The sequence below is a fragment of the Delphinapterus leucas genome, chromosome 3, assembly GCF_059928025.1.
Source record: "Delphinapterus leucas isolate spDelLeu-1000000601 "Yukka" chromosome 3, BTC_Dleu_Yukka2, whole genome shotgun sequence".
NCBI classification, from domain to species: Eukaryota; Metazoa; Chordata; class Mammalia; order Artiodactyla; family Monodontidae; genus Delphinapterus; species Delphinapterus leucas.
The window spans coordinates 123,952,712-123,975,156 of NC_143131.1; the positions used below are offsets into that span (position 1 = coordinate 123,952,712).

Here is a 22,445-nt window from a genome sequence, read left to right on the forward strand (position 1 = left end):
ATAATTGAAACGTTCTTAGGACATTATTATGCAAGATGTGAATTTTAAGGAATCCTCATTTGTAACTTCCATTAAACTTAGGAAATTTCTTTTGTTGGTTCTTTATTTTAACTGAAAGGTGATTATTGGTTGAGACTTAGAACACATTAATTTGTTGTGCAGATAAACATTAGAAAAATGTATATGCTGTGATAGATTTTACTTGCATGGAATTGCAGCTGAGTTTTAGTTCCACAGGTAAGCTGTCTGCCTGCTCCTGAATGGATCACATGATTTGTCTTTACATATTTACAGATTTAGGTATCTATAAAATGAATAATAATTGATTGATTATGCTGTTAGGGTCTTTTAAAGACTATAGTAGAATAGTAATTTTAGGTGGATATTATTACCTTTTCTAATCTCTTTGTTACAATGGAAGCCCCTTTTTGTCTAGAAACGTGTGTATTTAACATAGCCATGGCTCCAGAATTTTAAAATGTCTTTCTTTCCAAAATGTACTTGTCCCTGTAGTTAAACAGAAATGAATTTCCATAAGTTTTGGTTACAAATGAAGACCTAAAAGGTTTAAATACTCTTCTTGGGTACTGCTTTTTGTGTAAGAGAAGTAGGAAGTGGCCCTGCATTTGATCCTATCAAGGATCTTAACCATGCTCAGATTTTTGTGACACACTTCTGGAAGTCTTGTTGGGCTACTATTAGTATTGGTACCATAGCTGCTACTGTATTGTAATTGTCAGTTTTTAAAGATTATATGGTAAGTGGTGATGAAAGAATAAATAAGAGCAATCATAAAGGTATAGAAAATTACAGCAAAAAACTCCCTAATGTATTTAAGTTTCAACATGACTCATTATTTCAGACTGGCAATTTCCTTCACAGTGCATTTATGGATACATATTAGGAGCTGTTAAATTTAAATGGTCCCATTCCTTTGTCTGTAAACATGCTTTTGTATTTGGTGCAGAATTCTAACTATCAGTTATTAACAGTCAGTTGTTCACTCACATTAAACAAATATTTAGAATCTGTGATCACTCTTTTTTCTTGGTGTCTAGTCTTTTTCTACTCTTTTACCTTCTTGTAACTATTCATCTTGAGGTTTTTTGGCTACGTGCAGGCCTTCTCTAGTTGTGGTGCACGGACTTCCTTCCCACTGTGGTGGCTTCTCTTGGTGCAGAGCACGGGCTCTAGGGCACGCGGGCTCTAGAGCGCAGGCTTAGTAGTTGTGGTGCACGGGCTCATTTGCTCCGCGGCATGTGGGATCCTCCCGGACCAGGGCTCGAACCCGTGTCCCCTTCATTGGCAGGCGGACTCTTAATGACTGCGCCACCAGGGAAGTCCCCCATCTTGAGTTTTAACACTGTCACGTCAAGAAGTATTTCATCAGAAGCAACCTAACTCTGCATTTGTTTTTCAGAGTCTGAATACTAAATATATGTATAAGATATCTGGGTTTGTTTAACTCACCTCATTTATCCAGTAATCTGAGTTTTGCCTGTTTCTCACTAGATACTTCATATCCTTACCCAGTGTTAATACCTGTTAGGTCGTGAGACTCCTTGAAGGTCCCTATAACATTGGGGAAAATAACATTGCTTCTTTTCTTCCATTCGTACTTATTTAAAAAAATCCTTTCTCTCTGTGTTTAGAATATCTTCCTTATCTAGGATCTGAACTTTCTAAGTAAAGGTAGAGATGTAATTTCTTTTTCCTCTCCTCCATTTGAATGTTGATTAGAACTATACTGATCAAAGGTCTTACTGTTCTCAGGAGTGAAATGAAGTCTGTCTACACATCTCTATTTTAAGGTGTTTATGGAGGTGCCAAGGTTGGCATGGCATGGGCAACATTTTTTTTTTTTTTTTTTGTGGTACACGGGCCTCTCACCGTTGTGGCCTCTCCCGTTGCGGAGCACAGGCTCCGGACACGCAGGCTCAGTGGCCATGGCTCACTGGCCTAGCTGCTCCGCAGCATGTGGGATCTTCCCGGACCGGGGCACGAACCCGCGTCCCCTGCATCGGCAGGTGGACTCTCAACCACTGCGCCACCAGGGAAGCCCGGGTAACATTTTTTGAAGGTGGAAATGCTATATATCCATTTTAGAATTTAGCAGTTGGATTTACTAAGGTAATCTGTTCATAATTCTCCAAAATGTAATAGTTTTTACTTAAAAATTCCAGCTTTCTTTTAATTAACATGTAGCTCATCATCTGTGTACTTATACTCCTAGTGCACTTTGACCTTTGCCCATCTTTTTTTTTCTTAAGTTTTGAGTTTTGTAAAATTGACAAAATTGCAATTTGCTCTCTTAGAATTTGGTACATAAATAAGCATGGATATTTAAAGAACCAGCCTTGCCTGAAACAGTGTTAATATTGACAGTGAAAAAGTCTGCTATTTTATTGGAATTATTAATTTTAAAAGTATATATTACACTAGAAAGGAAGTAAGGGTGCTGGTGCTTGTTTTTTATTTAGTAATCTCATAAAGTTATTGGAAATGTGATTGATACCTTGAACTGAAACTTTTAAACTTTCTGATTGATGGTAGAGGCCCAAGGATTATAGAATAAGATTAGTTAGATTTGAATAGTGTATTATAGGGATATGATCACTTTGCTTGCAAAATGATTTTATTTACTGTCATTCTGAATTTTTTCATTTTACCTTCACAACAGTGCTGTGAAGCCACAAAGGATATGTTACTTAAATGTACATTTATGGGGAAAATAGAATATAAATATATAAGTGTGTGTATAATTTTTTTTTTTTTTTTTTGCGGTTCGCGGGCCCCTCACTGTTGTGGCCTCTCCCATTGCGGAGCGCAGGCTCAGCGGCCACGGCTCACGGGCCCAGCCGCTCCGCGGCATGTGGGGTCTTCCCAGACTGGGGCACGAACCCGTGTCCCCTGCATCGGCAGGCGGACTCTCAACCACAGCGCCACCAGGGAAGCCCTAAATATTTTTTATAAAATGGAAACTTTCTATTTCATGTAATATATATAAAATGTTAAGTCTGGCAGATTGCTACTCAAGGATCATGTGCTGCCCTGGCATAGGAGATAATTTTGAATGTCAAAGTCAGGTTACTACTACTGACTAGAAAAAAAAGAAAAAGTGATGTAGACAAAGGTTATCTCTGCTGCCCTTTCACCACTTCTCTTGTCCTTTCTGTTCTCCCAGATCTTTTCTTTCTTGCTTATAGCTGCTGAAGTGTTTGCCAATAAAATTTAAGGTGACATCCTTCTTGTGTTCTCACTTTTTATCTTAAAAAGATCCTTAAGATACTCACTGAGAAGATTAGTAGTGGAAATTGATTGCCATTTTTAGATGTTGGTGCTTGGGGTTATAGGGAATGGGGAATGCTGTCACATCACACTTTCCCTGCTTCTTCCTCATTGATCATGTGGAACCAATAGTTCCTGAGGATACTGATAGTGCTTCTACAGGCTGGGAGTCAAGCTGCAACTTAAGGGTCCGTTGCCACTCTTTCCCTATTACCACTGAGAGCAAATAAATGTAGATTTGGTCCAAAATTCTGAGTATGATTAGAACATTGAAAATAGGAGGCAAATTATTTTATAAGAATAAGCAGAAAAAGAAAAACTTATTTGTACTATATATATGCTCTTTGTTAAAATAGTCGCCTTTGTTTGCAGTCACTTTTTAAAATAAAGTTTTTGGCTTGAAGCTTTCTAAAATAGTGGTGACTTCATTAATGACATCAGTGTTTGAAAAAAAATGTTTAAAAATTTTTGTTTTCTCTTTGTTTAACTAGATGTGATGCTGACCCATCAGCCTTAGCCAACTATGTTGTAGCACTGGTCAAGAAGGACAAACCTGAGAAAGAATTGAAAGCCTTTTGTGCCGATCAACTTGACGTATTTTTACAAAAAGGTAATTATTATAGGCCTTCAACCAAGTATTTAAGTAAAGATTTTAAATTTAAAACTTCCTGATAAAATCTTGAAGATAAAGCTTGAAAGGAAGGAAATTGGTCAGGGTCCTTTAAATACTTGAATATACCTATTCATGCTTAATTATTTATTGTGTATTTTGGCAAAACTTTTTTTCCCTTTCCTTCTCTGCTTCTCCTATATTGAGGCAGTGGTAACTCAAGTGCTTTTTAGGTGAAGTAATGTGGAAATGTGATTGATACCTTGAACTGAAAGGCATTTTCAGTTCAAGCTGCATACTATACTGATCAAAGGTCTTACTGTTCTCAGGAGTGAAATGAAGTCTATCTACACATCTCTATTTTAAGGTGTTTATGGAGGTGCCAAGGTTGGCATGGCATGGGCCATGCCACAGGCTGCAGGGTAGAGCCTGGTTGATGGTTGAGGGGTAGCAATTTAAGGATAATGAAGTTGCTTATTCTTACTGTTTATTAGGGCAATGAAGGTATCTGTTTTTCTTCTTCTTGGCCGGAGCTTCTTGACATCCAAGAAGAAATGGGCATGATTCTCTTCTCTTTGTGTCTTTAACTTCATCAACTTATCAAAGTCTTGTCCATAGTCTGCGGAGCTTACTAGGGGCCTCCCTGCTGCTTCTCTGACCTCATCTCCTACCATTCCCCCTCACTTTTTCTATTCTAGCCACATTGACCACCTTGCTGTTTTTTCAGCATGGCAGACATGTTCCCAGCTCAGGGCTTTTGAACACTGTTTACCCTTGCTTGAAACATGGTTTCTTATGGTTTCTGGTCTCTTCTCAAATGTCATCTTCTCGAGTGGTTTTGCCTGAGCATCCTGTATACAATATAGTATACCCCATACCCCTAATCACCCTCTCTTCTTCCCAGCCTTGCTTTATTTATTTATTTTTTCATGGTACTTGTTACTCCTTGTCATGTTATATGTTTATTTGTCTGTTTATCTATGTGTATCTCTTTCCCCACCTCCCCTTTGTCTTTCCATTTGTTGAGATTGGTGACTCAGAACCTACAGGCTTGGCATGTAGAAGATACTCAGTAAATATTGTTGAATGGACAAACAGGAATGTGGATAATTCATACTTACTAGTTGATCTGGCTGTTGGTGATGAGACGATACCCTTTAACTCAAATATTTACTGAGAAAGAAAAGATAGTAAATATGGCTTCTCAATCTAAAACACAGGATTACATATTTTTGGGGGCATTTTTAAGGCTTTTTATACATAATAAATCTAATACAAGATTCTTCCAGTACCAATGAGTATTTTCTTTTCTAAATATATTAATTTATATTACTTAGTTTTAATTAAAGATAGTAATGATATATGTCTTTTAAATTACAAAAGTAGTACGTGTTTTAAAAAATGCTTTAGAAATACAGAAGCATATGAAGAAGGTCTTCTGATCATGAAGGCTTTTGAATGGTCTGATTAATTTGTCTTAAAGTTATGTGTAACAAGAGCTCACAATTTTATAATCATGGAAAATGCTTACTGCACAAATTAATAGCATAAAAAAGTTTATGAAAAGATGCTTTTCTGAAGAAAAATTAATTTGACATTTTAGAAATAGCTATTTATGTAAAATGTGTAATAGTTGCAGTGTAAGCAGAGTCTGTGTTGTACTTCTGATATGCTCTTTAGCTGTTCCTGAGGGGTAGGACCTATGAAAGTGATTTAACTTTGGTTTGAATAACATAAATATTTTGACATTTAATTTGTAATAAATTCATCTGTTTCTCCCCATTCAATTAGTCTGAAGAGTTATAAAATAGAGCATCCCTTAAGTAAAACACAAAATGATATTTTCATATCACTTCTCATATCAAAGTTTATTTTTCAACTGAGTTAAAAATATTTTTAATTAAATTTTTGAGTAGGCAGTACATTTAATCTAACAATATAATGGTATGCCATGAAAAGTCTCTCTCACCTCATCTGCTCCCTTCCCACCTCCAGTGCACAACTTGTCATTTTTATGTCCTTTCAGGGTTTTTTTTAAATGCAAATATAAATAGATAAAATATTTAATCTTATATCTTGGAGAGTTGATATTATCAGTACGCATTCTTTTTATAGCCACTCTGTGTTCTGTTCAGTTGTCATATAATTTATTAAATAGTCTCTTATTCACAGACATTTGGGTCGTATCCAATCTTTTACGTACTCAAACAAACAATCTTGCATATAAATCATTCTGTACATGTGCAAGTATGTTCAAAGGGTTTTAAAACCCAGAAGAGGGGTTCTCCCCCATAAGGGTTAGGCTCATTTTTAGTTCCACCAGCAGCGTATGAGATGTCCCACTTTCCTCAGCTTTGCCAATAGTGTTGTCAAACTTTTGGTGTTTGTTTGTGTAACACATATTATTTCTTCTCCTAGAGACTTCAGGTTTTGTGGATAAACTATTTGAAAGTCTCTATACTAAGAACTACCTTCCACCTTTGGAACCAGTTAAGCCTGAGCCAAAACCACCAGTCCAAGAAAAAGAAGAAGTTAAAGAAGAGGTAATGCAGAGTTTTCTTTTGCCTGTGGGCGCTTCTTAGATCTTACTACCAGTATCATTCTTAGCTGGTAGTTGGCCTCTTTAGAGCTCTCTTGATGGAAGTTTCTGGGTTTTGGGCATGGTGCAGATTCTTTATCAGGGCTTCTTAGTTCCTTGGACTTGAGGAGTTGGAAGAATTTCAGATAGCTTGTTTAGTGTTACAAGAAATATTTTAGTAATATTGAGGAGTTCAGGGAAATCTTTTCCAGTGACTTCTGGAAAAAGAAAACTTGGTTAAAAATAGGCTTGACTACCTCAATGAGAAGCACCGCAACGAAGAGTAGCCCCCGCTCACTGCAAGTAGAGAGGGCCTGCGCAGCAACAAAGACCCAATGCAGCCAAAAAAAAAAATAAAATTTAAAAAATAATAAAATAGGCTTGACTGAAAGTAAAGTATTAATGAAACCTCAAGAGAAATCATTACATCATTTTCATGTGAAGAGAAGCCATTTCTTCTTTTTTAACCATATAGTTTTTTTAGTTAATGGAATTATAAACGTCACTTTCAACATAGGAAAGAAAAGGAAAATAAATGTTTTTACAGTGTTGAAGTATAAAAACATGATTTAGATGGTAGTCTAATTGTTTGAACCAAGGAGGAAATTTTACAGAGTTCATTTGTAATTCTTTTTATATATAGATGTCATAGTATTTAGTATTACATGATGAGAATATGGGCTCCAAAATTAGGCTGTATGAATTGAAATAGTAGCTTTAAAATAAGTTATTCTTTGTTTCATTTTCACATCAGCAAAATGATGATCATAGTAGTACTTATCTCATTGAGGATTAAATGAGATTTATACACCATCCCCCACCCCGCACCCTAGTCCAGTGCCTGGCACATAAATGTTGGTTATTATATAGAAGTATTTCCCAACTTTTGTTTTTGTTATAACTATTTAATAAACTTTTTATTTGGGAATAATTTTAAACAGAAAAATTAAAAGAATACTACCCAAAACACCTGTTTGTCATCTACCTGGATTCATCTATTGAAGATTTGCCCTGTTTGCTCTCTTTATATACCCTCACCCAGAACTATTTTTTTCTGAATCATTTGGGGGTAAGTCAGATACATCATGACCCTTGATCCCCAAATACTCTGTGTATTTCATAAGAATAAGGATATTCTCTTAGATGGCTTTAGTACCGTTATCAGTTTCAGTAAGTTTATCACCTATAAAACACTTTTTAAAAAATATTTATTTATTTATTTGGCTGCACTGGGTCTTAATTGCGGCATGCAGGATCTTCATTGTGGCTTGCGGGATCTTTATGTTGCGGCATGCGAACTCTTAGTTGTGGCATCCAGGATCTAGTTCCCTGACCAGGGATTCAACCCAGGCCCCCTGCATTGGGAGCATGGAGTCTTAGCTACTGGACCACTAGGGAAGTCCCCTAACATCAATAAAACACTTTAATCTACTGTCTTCTTCTACTGTTTTCCAGTTTTGTCAATCGACCCAACAGTGTCCCTTTTTTATAGCATGTTTTTTTTTCTCTCCAGTACAGGACTCATTCTGAAGATCACATGTTGCATTTAGTTGTCATTTCTGACACATTTTTTTTTTTTTTTGCGGTACGTGGGCCTCTCACTGTTGTGGCCTCTCCCGTTGCGGAGCACAGGCTCCGGACGCGCAGGCTCAGCGGCCATGGCTCACGGGCCTAGCTGCTCCACGGTATGTGGGATCTTCCCGGACCGGGGCATGAACCCATGTCCCCTGCATTGGCAGGCGGACTCTCACCAGCTGCGCCACCAGGGAAGCCCTCTGATACATTTTTATTCTCATTTTTTTTTTTTTTATGGCTACACCATGCAACACGTGGGATCTTAGTTTCCCTGACCAGGGATCGGACCCGTGCCCCCTGCAGTGGAAGCGCAGAGGCTTATCCACTGGACCACCAGGGAAGTCTCTTTGATACAGTTTTAAATGCTAGCTTGATTGAACTGATACAACATTAAAAGAAAACAAAACGTAGCTATACTTAATTAAGATCACTTGGGCTTCCCTGGTGGTGCAGTGGTTGAGAGTCCGCCTGCCGATGCAGGGGACGCGGGTTCGTGACCTGGTCCGGGAGGATCCCACATGCCGTGGAGCGGCTGGGCCCGTGAGCCATGGCCGCTGATCCTGCGCGTCCGGAGCCTGTGCTCTGCAGCGGGAGAGGCCACAACAGCAAGAGGCCCTCATACCGCAAAAAAATTAAAAAAAAAAAAGATCACTTGAGATTACTGTCACTTTTTTGTTTTTGGCTCATGCTCTCTATTTGTCTCGTAAAGTCTTTTTAAAATAGAAGGGGCATGCAGCTAGAGATTATCATACTAAGTGAAGTAAGTCAGAGAGAGAGACAAGTACCGTATGATATCACTTACATGTGGAATCTAAAATATGGCACAAATGAACCTATCTATGAAACAGCAACAGCATCATGGACATGAGAACAGACTGGTGGTTGCAAAGGGGGAGGGGGCTGGGGGGGTGGATTGGGAGGTTGGGGGTAGCAGATGTAAGCTTGTATATATAGAATGGATAAACAACAAGGCCCTACCGTATAGCACAGGGAATTATACTCAATATCCTATTATAAACCATAATGGAAAAGAATATTAAAAAAAGAATATATATATATGTGTATAACTGAGTCACTTTGCTATACAGCACTAATTAACACAACATTATAAATCAACTATGCATCAATTAAAAAAAAAAAAGAAGGGGCCCCAGTATGTTTCTTCAAGTAATGGAAATAGGAAGAAACTTTACTTCCATACTTGATAGTGTATAATTTTTGGTTTAAGGTATAGGTTAGGGAATTCCTGGCTCCCCAGTGGTTAGGACTCCGCGCTTTCACTGCCGAGGGTGTGGGTTCAATCCCTGGTCAGGGAACTTAAAAAAAGGTATATGTTAAATCTTTTTATAATAAGTTAAAATTTTTGCAGCGTCTGTCCTTTTTTACAGTCATTGAAGGTCAGTGGATTGGAAGTGTCTGTTTGAAAGACAGCTCATTTGAATATGAGGAAAATTGCATTATTTTGAGTTTTGAAAGAACAGTTTAAAAAAACCAAATTGTTGCACTATTTCATTTTGTATCTTTGTAGTAAATTATAATTTTGAAAATTATGAAAAATGGATTTCAGCTTCTGTATATGTATAACTACCCCAAATGATGCTGTCTGGCATTTTCCCCATTTTCTAAGCTTTTATACGTAACTTAATTGTCATTACTAACAAATAATAGCTTGTAGAATAGTGTGTAAATATAATAGTTTATAGTAATTGTTAGATAACATTGAAGGAAGGGGATTTGAGGTAGCACTGTCTTTGGCTAATTATCTCTTTTTCTGGTCTGTGCTCAGTTGATGCAGTTGCTCTGAGCACGGGAGCAAATCTGAGGACTAGCTGTTTTAACTTTCTCCCTTGGTCCCCAGCTGCACGGTACCATCAGTTTTACGATAAAACTATTGGTCACACAGGGAACCGGGTGAGAGAAGTTGGATCATTGGCACAACTCATCCTGGGGCTGGAAAAACACTTGGTGTATATGTGCCATAATTTATGAAGCACAGGGTGTTCTATCTGCATTTGGAAAATTACTTCTGAATTTGCTGTGGTTATAATTAGCTGTCATCAAACCCTTTACCCTGTCTGTCTGAGTTCATGAACATACAAAAGAATAATCATGAAAATAGTGGATCTTTGATGTTATAATTCCTTATTCACACTATATCACAATCATCTGAAACGTTAGAAGGCAGTTTTTCTTAGACCCACTGCATGGATTTATGACTGGAAATATGAGAGCCTCTGGCACAGTTTTTCCCCTGTTTGGTTTTTCTGAAAGTACCTTTATTTCACTTAATTAAAAAAAAACAAAACCCTGTTTTAGAGACTTTTCGGTGCACATGAAAAGGAGACAGAATAATTTAATGAATTCCCAGTATTCATCACCCCAGCAGCTCATCAATCCAGGGCCAATCCTGCCTCATCCACATACGTGTTTAGTATACTTTTATATCTAAAATGGTCCAGTGGAATGGAGGCTTTCAGACTTGTATAGCCCTGATAGACGAAGATAATAAATAATTAAAAAGTCTTAAATATGTGTGTAATGATCAGACTTCTAAAAGAAGATGTGAGGTAGAAGAATTTAAGTCAGGTGGACAACACAGAAGAAAAACTTTTAAAATTAGCATGTCTGGTCATAATCTGATTCCATAAAGAAATTTACTTTTCATATTCTTAGAATACTAGGCTCAAAGTAGGTAAGAGGTTTTGGAGTATGAAGTCTTTACATATACTTCATATTAGTTCCAGAAAAATTGACAGTTTAGTGCCGTGTAGCTCATTTCAGAGTAAAAGTTTTAAATAATTGTGGAAAAACATATCCTTACCGCAGGAAGTTCTGGAAATTTTATTTAAAATAGAAAAGAATACAGATTATTTTTGTTTAACTTATATAAAAAGTTTTTATTATGAAAATGCTTGAAAGAAGGCAAAATGTAATGAGTCCCCATGAAGCCCTCATTTTCTCTTCAATAATTATAGATCCATGGGCAGTCTTTTTCTGGACCTTCAACTACTTTTGATCCTCTTAAATTATTTTTAAACAAATTCCTGACATCATATTATTTCATCTGTAAATACTTAGCAGGTATCTCTAAAAGGTTATATTTTTAAAGCCCTCAGTATTCTTTCTTTTTTTAAAAAAAATTTATTTATTTTTGGCTGGGTTGGGTCTTTGTTGCTGCTCACGGGCTTTCTCTAGTTGTGTCCAGCGGGGGCTACTCTTCGTAGCAGTGTGTGGACTTCTCATTGTGGTGGCTTCTCTTGTTGCGGAGCATGGGCTCTAGGCATGCAAGCTTCAGTAGTTGTGGCACGCAGGCTCAGTAGTTGTGGCACGTGGGCTCAGTAGTTGTGGCTCTTGGGCTCTAGAGTGCAGGCTCAGTAGTTGTGGTGCACGAGCCCTTAGTTGCTCCACGGCATGTGGGATCTTCCTGGACCAGGGCTTGAACCCATGTCCCCTACATTGGCAGGCGGATTCTTAACGACTGCTCCACCAGGGAAGCCCAAGTATTCTTATCATGTATAAAAATAACTGTAACTTCTTAATGTCATCAGATACTTAGTGTTTAAATTTCTATTTGTTCATAAATGTCCATTTTTTCCCCATTTGTTTGAATCAAGATCTAAATCAAGTTCGTTGAACTGCCTTTTTTTTTTTTTTAAATTCCCTCTTTCTCATTCTCTCTCACTTCCCTCTCCCCAGGGTTACTACTACTCTTATTTCTAATATACCATGTACTCCTGTTTTTTTCATTTTATGTTACAAGAATCACATAGACTTTTTTTATCTGTACAAATCAAGCATTTTATTTAGTTATATAGCAAGGGAGCACTCCTTTATTCTCCACTTAAATACCATGCTTGAGATTTAAAATCATGTTTGGTAGTGTACTGCAGGATGCTAAATCAGACTTCACCCATATTGCTTTGGATTTCTTGATATCTTTTTATGTTTTCCATCACCCATTAGAACGATTAGTTTAGCTTCTGTAACCTAAACTTGACACTTCCTGGATGTAGAAGTCATACAGTCCTTTGTCTAGCTTCCTTGTTAGCTCATTATTTTATGAGATTCATCCATATTGTGCATGCCCTTTGACTTTTTTTAAACAGCTTATTGAGGTGTAATTCACCAACTTTACAAGTCACCTATTTAAAATGTACAAATGTGATGATTTTTATTGTAGTCAGAGTTGTGCAGCTGTCTCCACAATCCATTTTAGAACATTTTCATCCTCCAAAAAAGAAACCCCATACTCACTGTCATCACCTTCCAAGTGCTTCCCTCCCTAGCCCCCACCCCAGGCAACCTCTAATCTATTTTCAGTCTCTATGGATTTGCTTATTCTGGACATTTCATATAAATGGAATTACACAGTATATAGTCTTTTGTAACTGGCTTCTTCCACTTAGCATAATGCTTTCAAGGTTCCTCCAGGTTGTAGCACGTATCAGTACTTCTCTTTTTTTTCATGGGTGAATAGTACCCCATTTTATGAATATATCATATTTTCTTTATCCAGTCATCAGTTGATGGATATTTGGATTAATAGGCAAATGGTTAATACTTTTTGCCTATCATAAATAACGCTGCGGTGAACATTCTTGCACAGGTTTTTGTTTTGTTTTATGTTTTTATTTCTCTTGGCTCCTTTAACTTTTTAAGAATAGTTTTTCCTATTAGAAAAACTAATTAGAAAGTAGTTTAGAAAATTAGTTTCCGGGACTTCCCTTGTGGCGCAGTGGTTAAGAATCCACGTGCCAATGCAGGGGACACGGGTTCGATCCTTGGTCTGGGAAGATCCCACATGCTGCGGAGCAACTAAGCCCGTGTGCCACAACTACTGAAGCCCGCACGCCTAGAGCCTGTGCTCCGTCCGCAACAAGAGAAGCCACCGCAATGAGAAGCCTGCGCACCACGACGAAGAGTAGCTCCCGCTCGCCACAACTAGAGCTGCGTGCAGCAACGAAGACCCAATGCAGCCAAAAAATTAAAAATTTAAAAAAACAAAACGAAAACTAGTTTCCTAAAATTAGAAAAATTCAGAGTGAATTAATACATGTCCATCAAAAAAAACCTTAGAAAATACAGAACAGCGAAAAGAAGGAAAAAGTTCTCCAAGTTGATGTCTTTTAAGTCTCTTTATATCTTTAAATTCCCCCTTCATACTTACCTATATATCTACCTCTCTTCTTCCTTTCTTCACCCTCTTTTTTTCCTTAAATTTTGTTTTGTTGAAGAAACTCAGTCATTTGTCTTACGGAGTTTTGACTCTGGATTTTGCTGGTTGCAGCCGCTGTATTTCCTGTAAATTGGTAGAAAGAATGATTTTTAAATACAGTCTTATAATTGTAGAGTGTTTTTGTCAGCACCATATGGTTGCCATATTGTGGCTGCCATTTTATGTTGCCTGAGTTTTACTAAATTGTTATCTTCTGTTCCATTCATTCACTTGCTTATTTGTGTATTTTTAAATGAGCTTCTCCATTAGATGGGCATTTGTTTACCTCTTCCAAATGTCTTTATTTCATTTCTCTCTGGTAAAGGCCATATATTTGTTTTGAGATTAACTTCTGTTTAAAAACTATAATAGAATCACTAGTTCTCTATTTCTGGTCAATCTTGACTGTTAAGTTTTAAAAGAAGCCTTAACATTTCCAGTAATTCCAATACCATTTTTCCATAATTCACATGAAATACTTAGTTTTATAGCAGTGGTTAACTTAACCATTTGTTCCCAAAACCTTTTCTGTGAAATAAATCTGAAGTTCTCCTCAAATGAATTAATGTGTGAATATATTTTGTAATTAGGAAAACACACACCATTTTACTATATGATACTTAGAGATTTGCTATTTTTACTGTTTCGGTTTAAAGAATGAGTTGCTGTTTTCCTTCTATTCTCTACCTTAAGTTAGCATTTAAAAATTAACATATTGCTGTTAAAGTAATTTCAGCATCTTTTTTACTTCTTCCTGTTGACCAGCTTTTGGGGATGTGATTTGACTTCAGTATTTCAGTATATTTGTGCCCTCTCGTGTGCCGGAAAGATTATCAGGTGGATGTGTTTTATAATTTATAGAAGGACTCTTCTTGTTTCTAATGAATATTTTCATGTAGGTATTTCAGGAGCCAGCAGAGGAAGAAAGAGATGGCAGAAAAAAGAAATACCCTAGTCCCCAGAAGACTCGTTCAGAATCTAGTGAACGAAGGTTTGTGTTTATTTTTAATTAGGAAGACATGTATAACTCACTTTTCAGTTACCGTAGAAGGGCATTAAAGGGATTTTTACATATGCTCTACTCCTCTCTCTACGCTGATTAAAGAAAGAAAATGTTTTTCCTTCCATTCCCTCTGTTTTTTTGTCTTTGTCATACTTTCTCTTCCTTTTATAAACAGTCTTCATTATGTGCTTTCCCCAAGAGCTCAGGGGTGGGAGCAGTCTCCTTAGAGAATATTAATGAAATGTTCCATTTTGTTAGGGGTGCTCAGTATTAAAATCATCTGTAGCATTTTCTTACAAGTAGTGCAGTTTATATGTTGAACCATCAGCCTACCATCAAAAAATTAGTCTTTGTTTAGGAAAACTTTGTTTTGAGCCTTTTGTCTTTTCTAGTTTTGAATATATTTTTCCTCTTACCCCTCCCCATACTTTGGATTCACCTCTTTTTTTCATTTCTTCCCACCCAGTGTACTTGTAGGGAATGTTTTTTTCTTTTTATATAATGGATTAGAGGAATTATATGGTAGTTTTATGGTTTCTGGAAAAGTATAGAAGCTATGAATTTTGGTGAATCAAGGAGGATATTTCATACTACTGATTTGTTTTCAGACTTGGTTTCTATAGCATACATATGGCTTTCATATCTGTATTATAGGACACGTGAGAAAAAAAGAGACGATGGCAAGTGGAGAGACTATGACCGGTACTATGAGCGGACTGAAATGTACCGTGAGAAGTATGACTGGAGAAGAGGCAGGAGTAAGAGCCGGAGTAAGAGCCGAGGCCTGAGTCGAAGTCGGAGTCGAAGCCGGGGGCGCAGCAAAGACCGGGATCCCAATAGGAATGTTGGTGGGTCCATGAGGCTTCCCCAAAAAACTCCGTAGTTGCTTATCTTCCTATATCACAAGGGTGCCAGAGTGTCCCTTAAAAGTAACTGTACCTTTAATATGTTTGAACAATGTAAAATCTGGAATTGTCTCAAAAAACTTGATTTTTGTTAAAGACAAGGCTCTATTCTCAGGTTGGAGTTAAAGGAGTTTGACTAAAAAGAAGCTATCCATAAGTGTATCATCGTATGTGAGTAGACTTAAGTCATGTTGTATAATTGAAACAAATGTCCTTTAGTCAACAAAACTGTTACTGGAGGAAGAGGGTTGCCTGCTCCCCTACCCCCACCCCCGACTGAAAATAATTGATTTGCTTTAAGGTTGCTTAGAGTATTTAAAATTAAAAAGAAGGAAATTTAAGTAGATTACTGGGATCCCAACCACTGATCTCCCAGGATAGCAGTTTGGAAGTCAATTCTTTTTTTTTTTTGCGGTACGTGGGCCTCTCACTGTTGTGGCCTCTCCCGTTGCGGAGCACAGACTCCGGACGCACAGGCTCAGCGGCCGTGGCTCACAGGCCCAGCTGCTCTGCGGCACGTGGGATCCTCCAGGACTGGGGCACAAACCTGCAGGCGGACTCTCAACCACTGCGCCACCAGGGAAGCCCTGGAAATCAGTTCTTGGATAGCATTCTTATTAAATATCAGTAGAGAAGCAGGTCTTTCTTCATTTTGTATTGATGTTGATGTTATAAAAGATGATTTTATACAAGTTACTGGTCAAAATATGTCACACTGTTGATGTTCCTGGTTTTAGGATATATTAATAATGAGAGCACTTTGAAATATGGACAGCTCAGTAAGTTTACTTCAGTATTCTCATCTTTCTTTTTCTGTGAGAAAATAAACGTAGTTTAAGAACATAGATGTCTGATCTTATTTGTTTCTTGTTTTTATTTTGTCTCTGAAGCAGAACATAGGGAAAGATCAAAGTTTAAGAGTGAGAGGAATGACTTGGAGAGTTCCTACGTGTCTGTGTCTGCACCACCTCCGAACTCTTCTGAGCAGTATTCCTCTGGGGCACAGTCTATTCCCAGCACTGTTACTGTGATCGCACCTGCGCACCACTCTGAAAACACAACGGAGAGTTGGTCTAATTACTATAATAATCATAGCTCTTCCAATTCTTTTGGTCGAAACCCTCCACCAAAGAGGCGATGCAGAGATTATGATGGTAAAAGTTCTCTTCTATATTGTACCCAAAAGTACTAGTAAAGCAAATGTTGCTAGTAGTGCATACCTTTTCATTACAGTCTGGATTTTATTAAAAGGGGTGAATGAGGAGGAGAATCTCTTTTGGCATATGCTTCTTGTTGGGTGTAATAGTTTGGCCCTTGTTAACAGAATGTTTAAATTTTACCCTTTAGTTTGTTTTTTGTTGTTCTTGTTACTTCAAACACTATAAGTATACCACAAACTTTGGTAGACACTAGGAATTTTAATTTTTTTGTGTGGTGTTTGTCCCTGGGAATTTGTTAATAAGCATGTATAACCTACTTACAATTTTAACTTGCTAACTTTCCATTTGAATGAATGGATCAGGCTGTGTGTGTGCGTGCATTTATTTTAATTTTATATTATGGAAATATTTAAATATTTACAGAAGTTGACAAAATAATATAATTAACCCTAGTGTATCCATGATCTCGCGTCAACTCATGGGCAATCTTGTTTTTGTGTATACTTCCACCACTTCTCCCTGGCCTGTATTATTTGAAGCAAATAACAGACATCATAACATTTTTTCTCTAAATATAGACTGTATATATTTTTACATTTTATTTATTTTTAAGTAGGGAATAGAATCACATGATTCAAGCATTAAATCACTGTCACCCTGGTCTTCCAGCCACAAAGATCTCCTTCCCAAGGACAGTTTAATGCTGTCAATTTCTTGTGTCTTTCCAAACATAGTCTTTGCATGTGTACATAAACAAAAACATGTATTTCCCCCACTTTCTTTTTTACATAAATGCTAGTATGCTATATACTATTCATACTTCATTCATACTATGCATAATGTTTTTTTCACTTAGCAATATTTTCTGGAGTCATCCTGTGTTAATATATAAAGAGCTTCTTCAGTATTTTTTACACTTCTTAGTATTCTGTATGTACAAAAATGTGTTTAAACCTGTTTCTTTTTGATGGCACTTTTGAGGTGTTTCAAATATTTTGCTGTTACAAACAATGCTGCAGTGAATAACCTGGTACATAATGTTCAGTTGAATACTTTAAAGTTTCAATTCCTAGATATAGCAAGAATGGTTGCTTTAGAATAATAGCATGAAAGTAGATAGTTGAAAGTAGATCATCTAATTCAAGTTCCTTATCCCTTCCCACCTTTGTTAAATTGTTGTTTAAAATATCTGAATTTTTATTATGAAAACTCAATAGCGAATGGGTTAATCTAATAGTGGTTGGTAGCCTGTTTTTGATCCAGTTATTTGCTATCTCAACAAAGTGTAGTCTCACAGTATAGAAAGTAGAGAGTACACCTGCCCCTACCTCAGGGATATGCGATGGTTAACAGAGTAACACTCAGAAGGCTTTAGACTCCCTGGAGAAAAAACACTTCATAAATGAGATTGGTGGGTGTTTCAGGGACTTGTTTGTTTTCTAAACTCTGGGTAGATCATAATAAGATTTATCTTCTTACAGAAAGAGGATTTTGTGTACTTGGTGACCTTTGTCAGTTTGATCATGGAAATGATCCCCTGGTTGTTGATGAAGTTGCTCTGCCAAGCATGATTCCTTTCCCTCCGCCTCCTCCTGGGCTTCCTCCTCCACCACCTCCTGGAATGTTAATGCCTCCAATGCCAGGCCCAGGCCCAGGCCCAGGTCCAGGTCCTGGCCCAGGCCCAGGCCCAGGTCCTGGCCACAGTATGAGACTTCCTGTTCCTCAAGGACATGGCCAGCCTCCGCCTTCTGTTGTGCTTCCCATACCAAGTAAGTATATGTTGAATATTTCTTTAGTGGAGAATTATATTTAGAAGAATCCATCCCTTTTACCTAACTTGACACTAGATTTTAAGTTTTTGAAAAATAAATTATTAATAGAATTTGGAATATATTCCCATAATTAAGATGTTTTTCTTTTTTTTCTATCCAGTGTTACATTGCATTATTTGTAGTACCTCCAAGTGTAAATTTTATCAATAGTGGCCTAATCTATATTGACCTGGAGTGAGAATCTTGCTAATTGATAGCATCTAAAGAAAGCCAGTGTTTTGAAGAGGTCAGAAAAAAAAGAACATGCCAGTAGTTCAGTGAAATTTCCGTCTTTAAAGAAAATCTCTGCAAGAGTATTGAAATAATCTTTAAAACATTTTATTATGGAAATTTTCTTTTTTTTCTTCCAGTTTTATTGATATATAATTGATGTACAGTACTGTTTAAGTTTAAGGTATTCAGCATAATGATTTGACTTGTATACATCATGAAGTGATTATCACAATAAGTTTAGTGACCATCCATCATCTCTTATAGGTACAAAATTAAAGAAATAGGAAAAAAAATTATTTTTCTTATGGTGAGAACTTTTAGGATTTACTCTGTTAACAACTTTCATATATAACATACAGCAGCATTAATTATATTTATCATGTTGTATATTACATCTCTAGTACTTATTTATCTTATAATTGGAAGTTTGTGTCTTTTGACTGCCTTCGTCCCATTCCTTTTCCCCTCTATGGAAATTTTTGGATATACACAGATGTAGAATAATAATATACCATGTACCATCATCCAACTTAAGTGGTTATCAATATTCAGCTGGTTTTGTCTCATTTATTCCTCCCCCTCCCCACACAATTTTTTTGCTTATTTTTTCTTTTTGCTGAAGTAAATTTCAGATGTCATAGCATTCCACCAGTATGTACTTCAGTATGAATCTCTTCAATGATAAGGACTTCAAAAAAAAAATCAATATGCTGTTACCACATCCACCAAAATTAAGATAAGAAATGTTTAAAAATGATCATTTAAAAAAACTTAACTGGGGCTTCCCTGGTGGCACAGTGGTTGAGAGTCCGCCTGCCGATGCAGTGGACATGGGTTCGTGCCCTGGTCCAGGAAGATCCCACATGCCGCGGAGCGTCTGGGCCCGTGAGCCATGGCCGCTGAGCCTGCGTGTCTGCAAAAAAAAAAAAAACAAAAAAACAACAACTTACTTAACAGTTGCTGGTTTAGCAGAAACAGAAATAAGACTAATTTTTTAAATGTAACTGAAAAAATTCTGGGGCAGTCAGTTTACATGTGTACAAAGACATAAGAAAATATCTACCCAAAGACATTTAATGTTTTAAGAGTTAGCAAATTATTTTTAAAAATGGTTGCCATTTAATTTATTTAAGTTGTACTTTTTCAATTTTGGGGTTTTTTAAATCTTAATTTTTTTAAATTATTGCAAACTCACAAGAAGTTGCAAAAATAGTTTAACATGATTCCATGTACCCATCACGTAGCTTTCCTGCAGTAATATTCTTTATAGAACACGTTTCATTAAAGTTGATAACGATTCGGAGACATTTAATGCATAGATTTGGTCAATAGCAATATGGTTATTTTAACAGTGTTTGTTAATATTTAATATTGTCACATGAATGGTATAATTATGAAGCTCAAGGTGAGATTTTATTTCCCAGATTAAAAGCCATCTTTGATGTATAGGAATTCTCACAGTATAAGATCTTAACCTCATTTTGGGAACATATCTGTTTAAAAGTTAAATCTAAGAATGTCATTTCCCCCCAACATTTTGCTATGAAAAATTTCAAGGAAACAAATAGCATCTAGGTTCTACAATTAACTAAAAATGTGATCTCTCCATGTTTAGTTTTGATGCATTTCACGGTATGTTGTAACATCAGTCCACTTAAACATGTTTATCATTAACTTGAGAGTTCTGTAGAACTCTCTCACTGCAGAAAGTTTGTTCAGGTCCCTTGGTAGCCATTTTCTACTGCCCCTCCAGATGCAACCAGTTCTGCCATTTTTCCACCGTAGATTAGTTTTGTCCGTTACAGAACTAAAATGTCATTTAAATTAATTATGTACCCAGTGCTTAACCCTGCACATATCAAATTCCTTAATTCTGTTCTAAGCCAAAGTAGGTATTTTAAGTGTGAATATCCAAATTAATACTTGGTGTAGTGAGTATTTTTATTAGCTGGGAAACATTAATGCTCTACCTTTCACTTTTGGTTCTCTGTAGGACCACCTATAACACAGTCAAGCTTGATAAACAACCGTGACCAGCCTGGGACAAGTGCAGTGCCCAATCTTGCACCAGTGGGAGCAAGACTACCTCCTCCCTTACCCCAGAACCTCCTTTATACAGTGTCAGAACGTAAGTATACATTTGATTTAAAATTGCTAGGGTATAGAAAAGCCAAATTTTCTCAGAACAGTCTTACACTTAAAAAAAATACAATTAATTTCTATTTTTATGGACTGTGCTATATAAAAATTATATTTGTGTTTAAAGGGCAGTTTACTGTGTGGTTATGATATATAACTGTATTTTAATTTTGTGTGATAATGGGAGAGAAGGGCAAGGCCTTCTGTATTGGAGAAGTCTACTCTGCTGTAGAGTAGCAACATTCCTCCACTAAAGGAATTTTATTTTGAAGCTTGTGTTCAAAAATTGTTCCTCTGATTGAATTTCCAAAACATAAGGCTTATCTCCTAAGAGTATACAAAAGGTCCGATAAAATATACCTAATTATTTAACTTGTAATGCTGAAGTGAAGATAGCATCATTTAAACTGTAATATTTAGTGGTTAGGCTGTTTTGTGACATTTATTTTTAACTGTAATAATATGTTTTTCTTGGATCTTAATTCTCTTTTATTTCTTAAGTGTTTTTTTTTGTTGTTGGTGTTGGTTTTAGTTGACTAAGGCTTAAAAAAATTTTTCTTCAAAAACATAAAAATAAGGTAGTTGGTGGTTTAAAATGTCAGACTGTAAGATTTTCTTTACAGAGCTAGGTAACTTTATAGATAAATTCATCTTTTTTTGTAACTGTGTTTATCATAAACATTTCTTCATCTCTGTCATGACCTGGAGAGGCAACTTAGAAAAGTAACTAAGCCCAGGTTCAAATTCTGCTTCCATCACTTATGTCATTGTGACCTTAGGCAAGTTACTTAACCTCTTTGTATCCTAATTTCCTCTTTTGTAGAATAGAAATAATAATAACATTACTCACCTCATTAAGGTTGTTTTGGGGAAGAAATGGATTAATACCTATAAAGCATCTAGAATAGTATCTGGCACCTAGCAAGTTACACGTAAGGAATAGTTATTATAATTTTGTAGTTATCATTGTCTCCATAAATTTCAGCCTCTCTGAAATCAAACCTGTTATCTTCCCTTAAGTCTCTACTACCTCCACAATGCCTGTCTTTCTTTGTTAATGGAAATAACACCCACCTTATCACCTAGAATTGAAACCCTGACATGACTGACTCATTGCTTTGCTTTTTTATATCTAGTTAATCGAAAAATTCTTCCTCTTTTTCTTTGAAGCATCCCTTTCTGTCTCTTCCTGCTGTGGCTTCTGCCCTCATCCACGCTTGAATCACTTCACATTTCGGATTACTGATACAATCTTCTTGAGTCCATTACGTTTCACCCCCATCTTCCCCCCATGTCACACTACATAATGCTGCTAAGCTTGTCTGCCTAAGAAAACCAGCCATGACAGCTCCTTATGAGAACTCTTCAGTGGCCATTATTTCCTCCTAAACCATAGATGAACCCCTTTCTATGGCTTCTCTTTCTATAATCTATTCCTCACTTCTTGGTAGTCTCTTTTCATTATTCCCCCATGTGTATTTTCTGTGGTCAGGCCAATTATAACCCTGTCTGTGCCCCTGTCATGACTCAACTTTGTTTTCCTGTTTTCATTCTTAGTAATGTGCTCCCTCTCCTGTTTTTGCAAGACCCAGATCTTCTAAGTATATGGGGAACATTACTGCTCTGTTCTGAACTCCTACAGTACCAAAAGGCATTTATTACATAATGACATATAATTGTACGTAGGCCTACTATTTGATTTCTTTTCATTTATGTAAATCTTATGTTCAGCTGTTCTTCTTCAGAACAGAAACCACATCTGATAGTTAAGTAATTGTCCATACTGTTTCACTTTTAGTATCTCACCGTCTTCTAATTACTATAGTGTCTTGTTGCAGTGCGTATTTGTTTTACTGCTTCTCTCATTTTTTTTAATTACGGGAAATTTCAGACATATATAATAATAAAGAAGGTAGTATAATAAACT

The 22,445-nt window shown here is 36.6% G+C and overlaps 1 protein-coding gene across 6 annotated transcripts in view; it reads left to right on the plus strand.

Moving 5' to 3' along the window:
* RBM27 (RNA binding motif protein 27) overlaps positions 1-22,445 on the plus strand; it is a 69,745-nt gene that overhangs the window by 7,686 nt on the left and 39,614 nt on the right. For 4 of the 6 annotated variants that reach the window (XM_022590017.3, XM_022590014.3, XM_022590016.3 and 1 more), the window contains exons 2-8: positions 3,780-3,898; positions 6,317-6,441; positions 14,166-14,257; positions 14,924-15,117; positions 16,065-16,328; positions 17,816-18,103; positions 20,373-20,507. In XM_022590017.3, the coding sequence (XP_022445725.1) occupies positions 3,780-3,898; positions 6,317-6,441; positions 14,166-14,257; positions 14,924-15,117; positions 16,065-16,328; positions 17,816-18,103; positions 20,373-20,507 (1,217 nt within the window). The remainder of the gene's footprint in view (positions 1-3,779; positions 3,899-6,316; positions 6,442-14,165; positions 14,258-14,923; positions 15,118-16,064; positions 16,329-17,815; positions 18,104-20,372; positions 20,508-22,445) is intronic. The other 2 variants (XM_022590015.3, XM_022590018.3) reach the window with 1 other exon arrangement.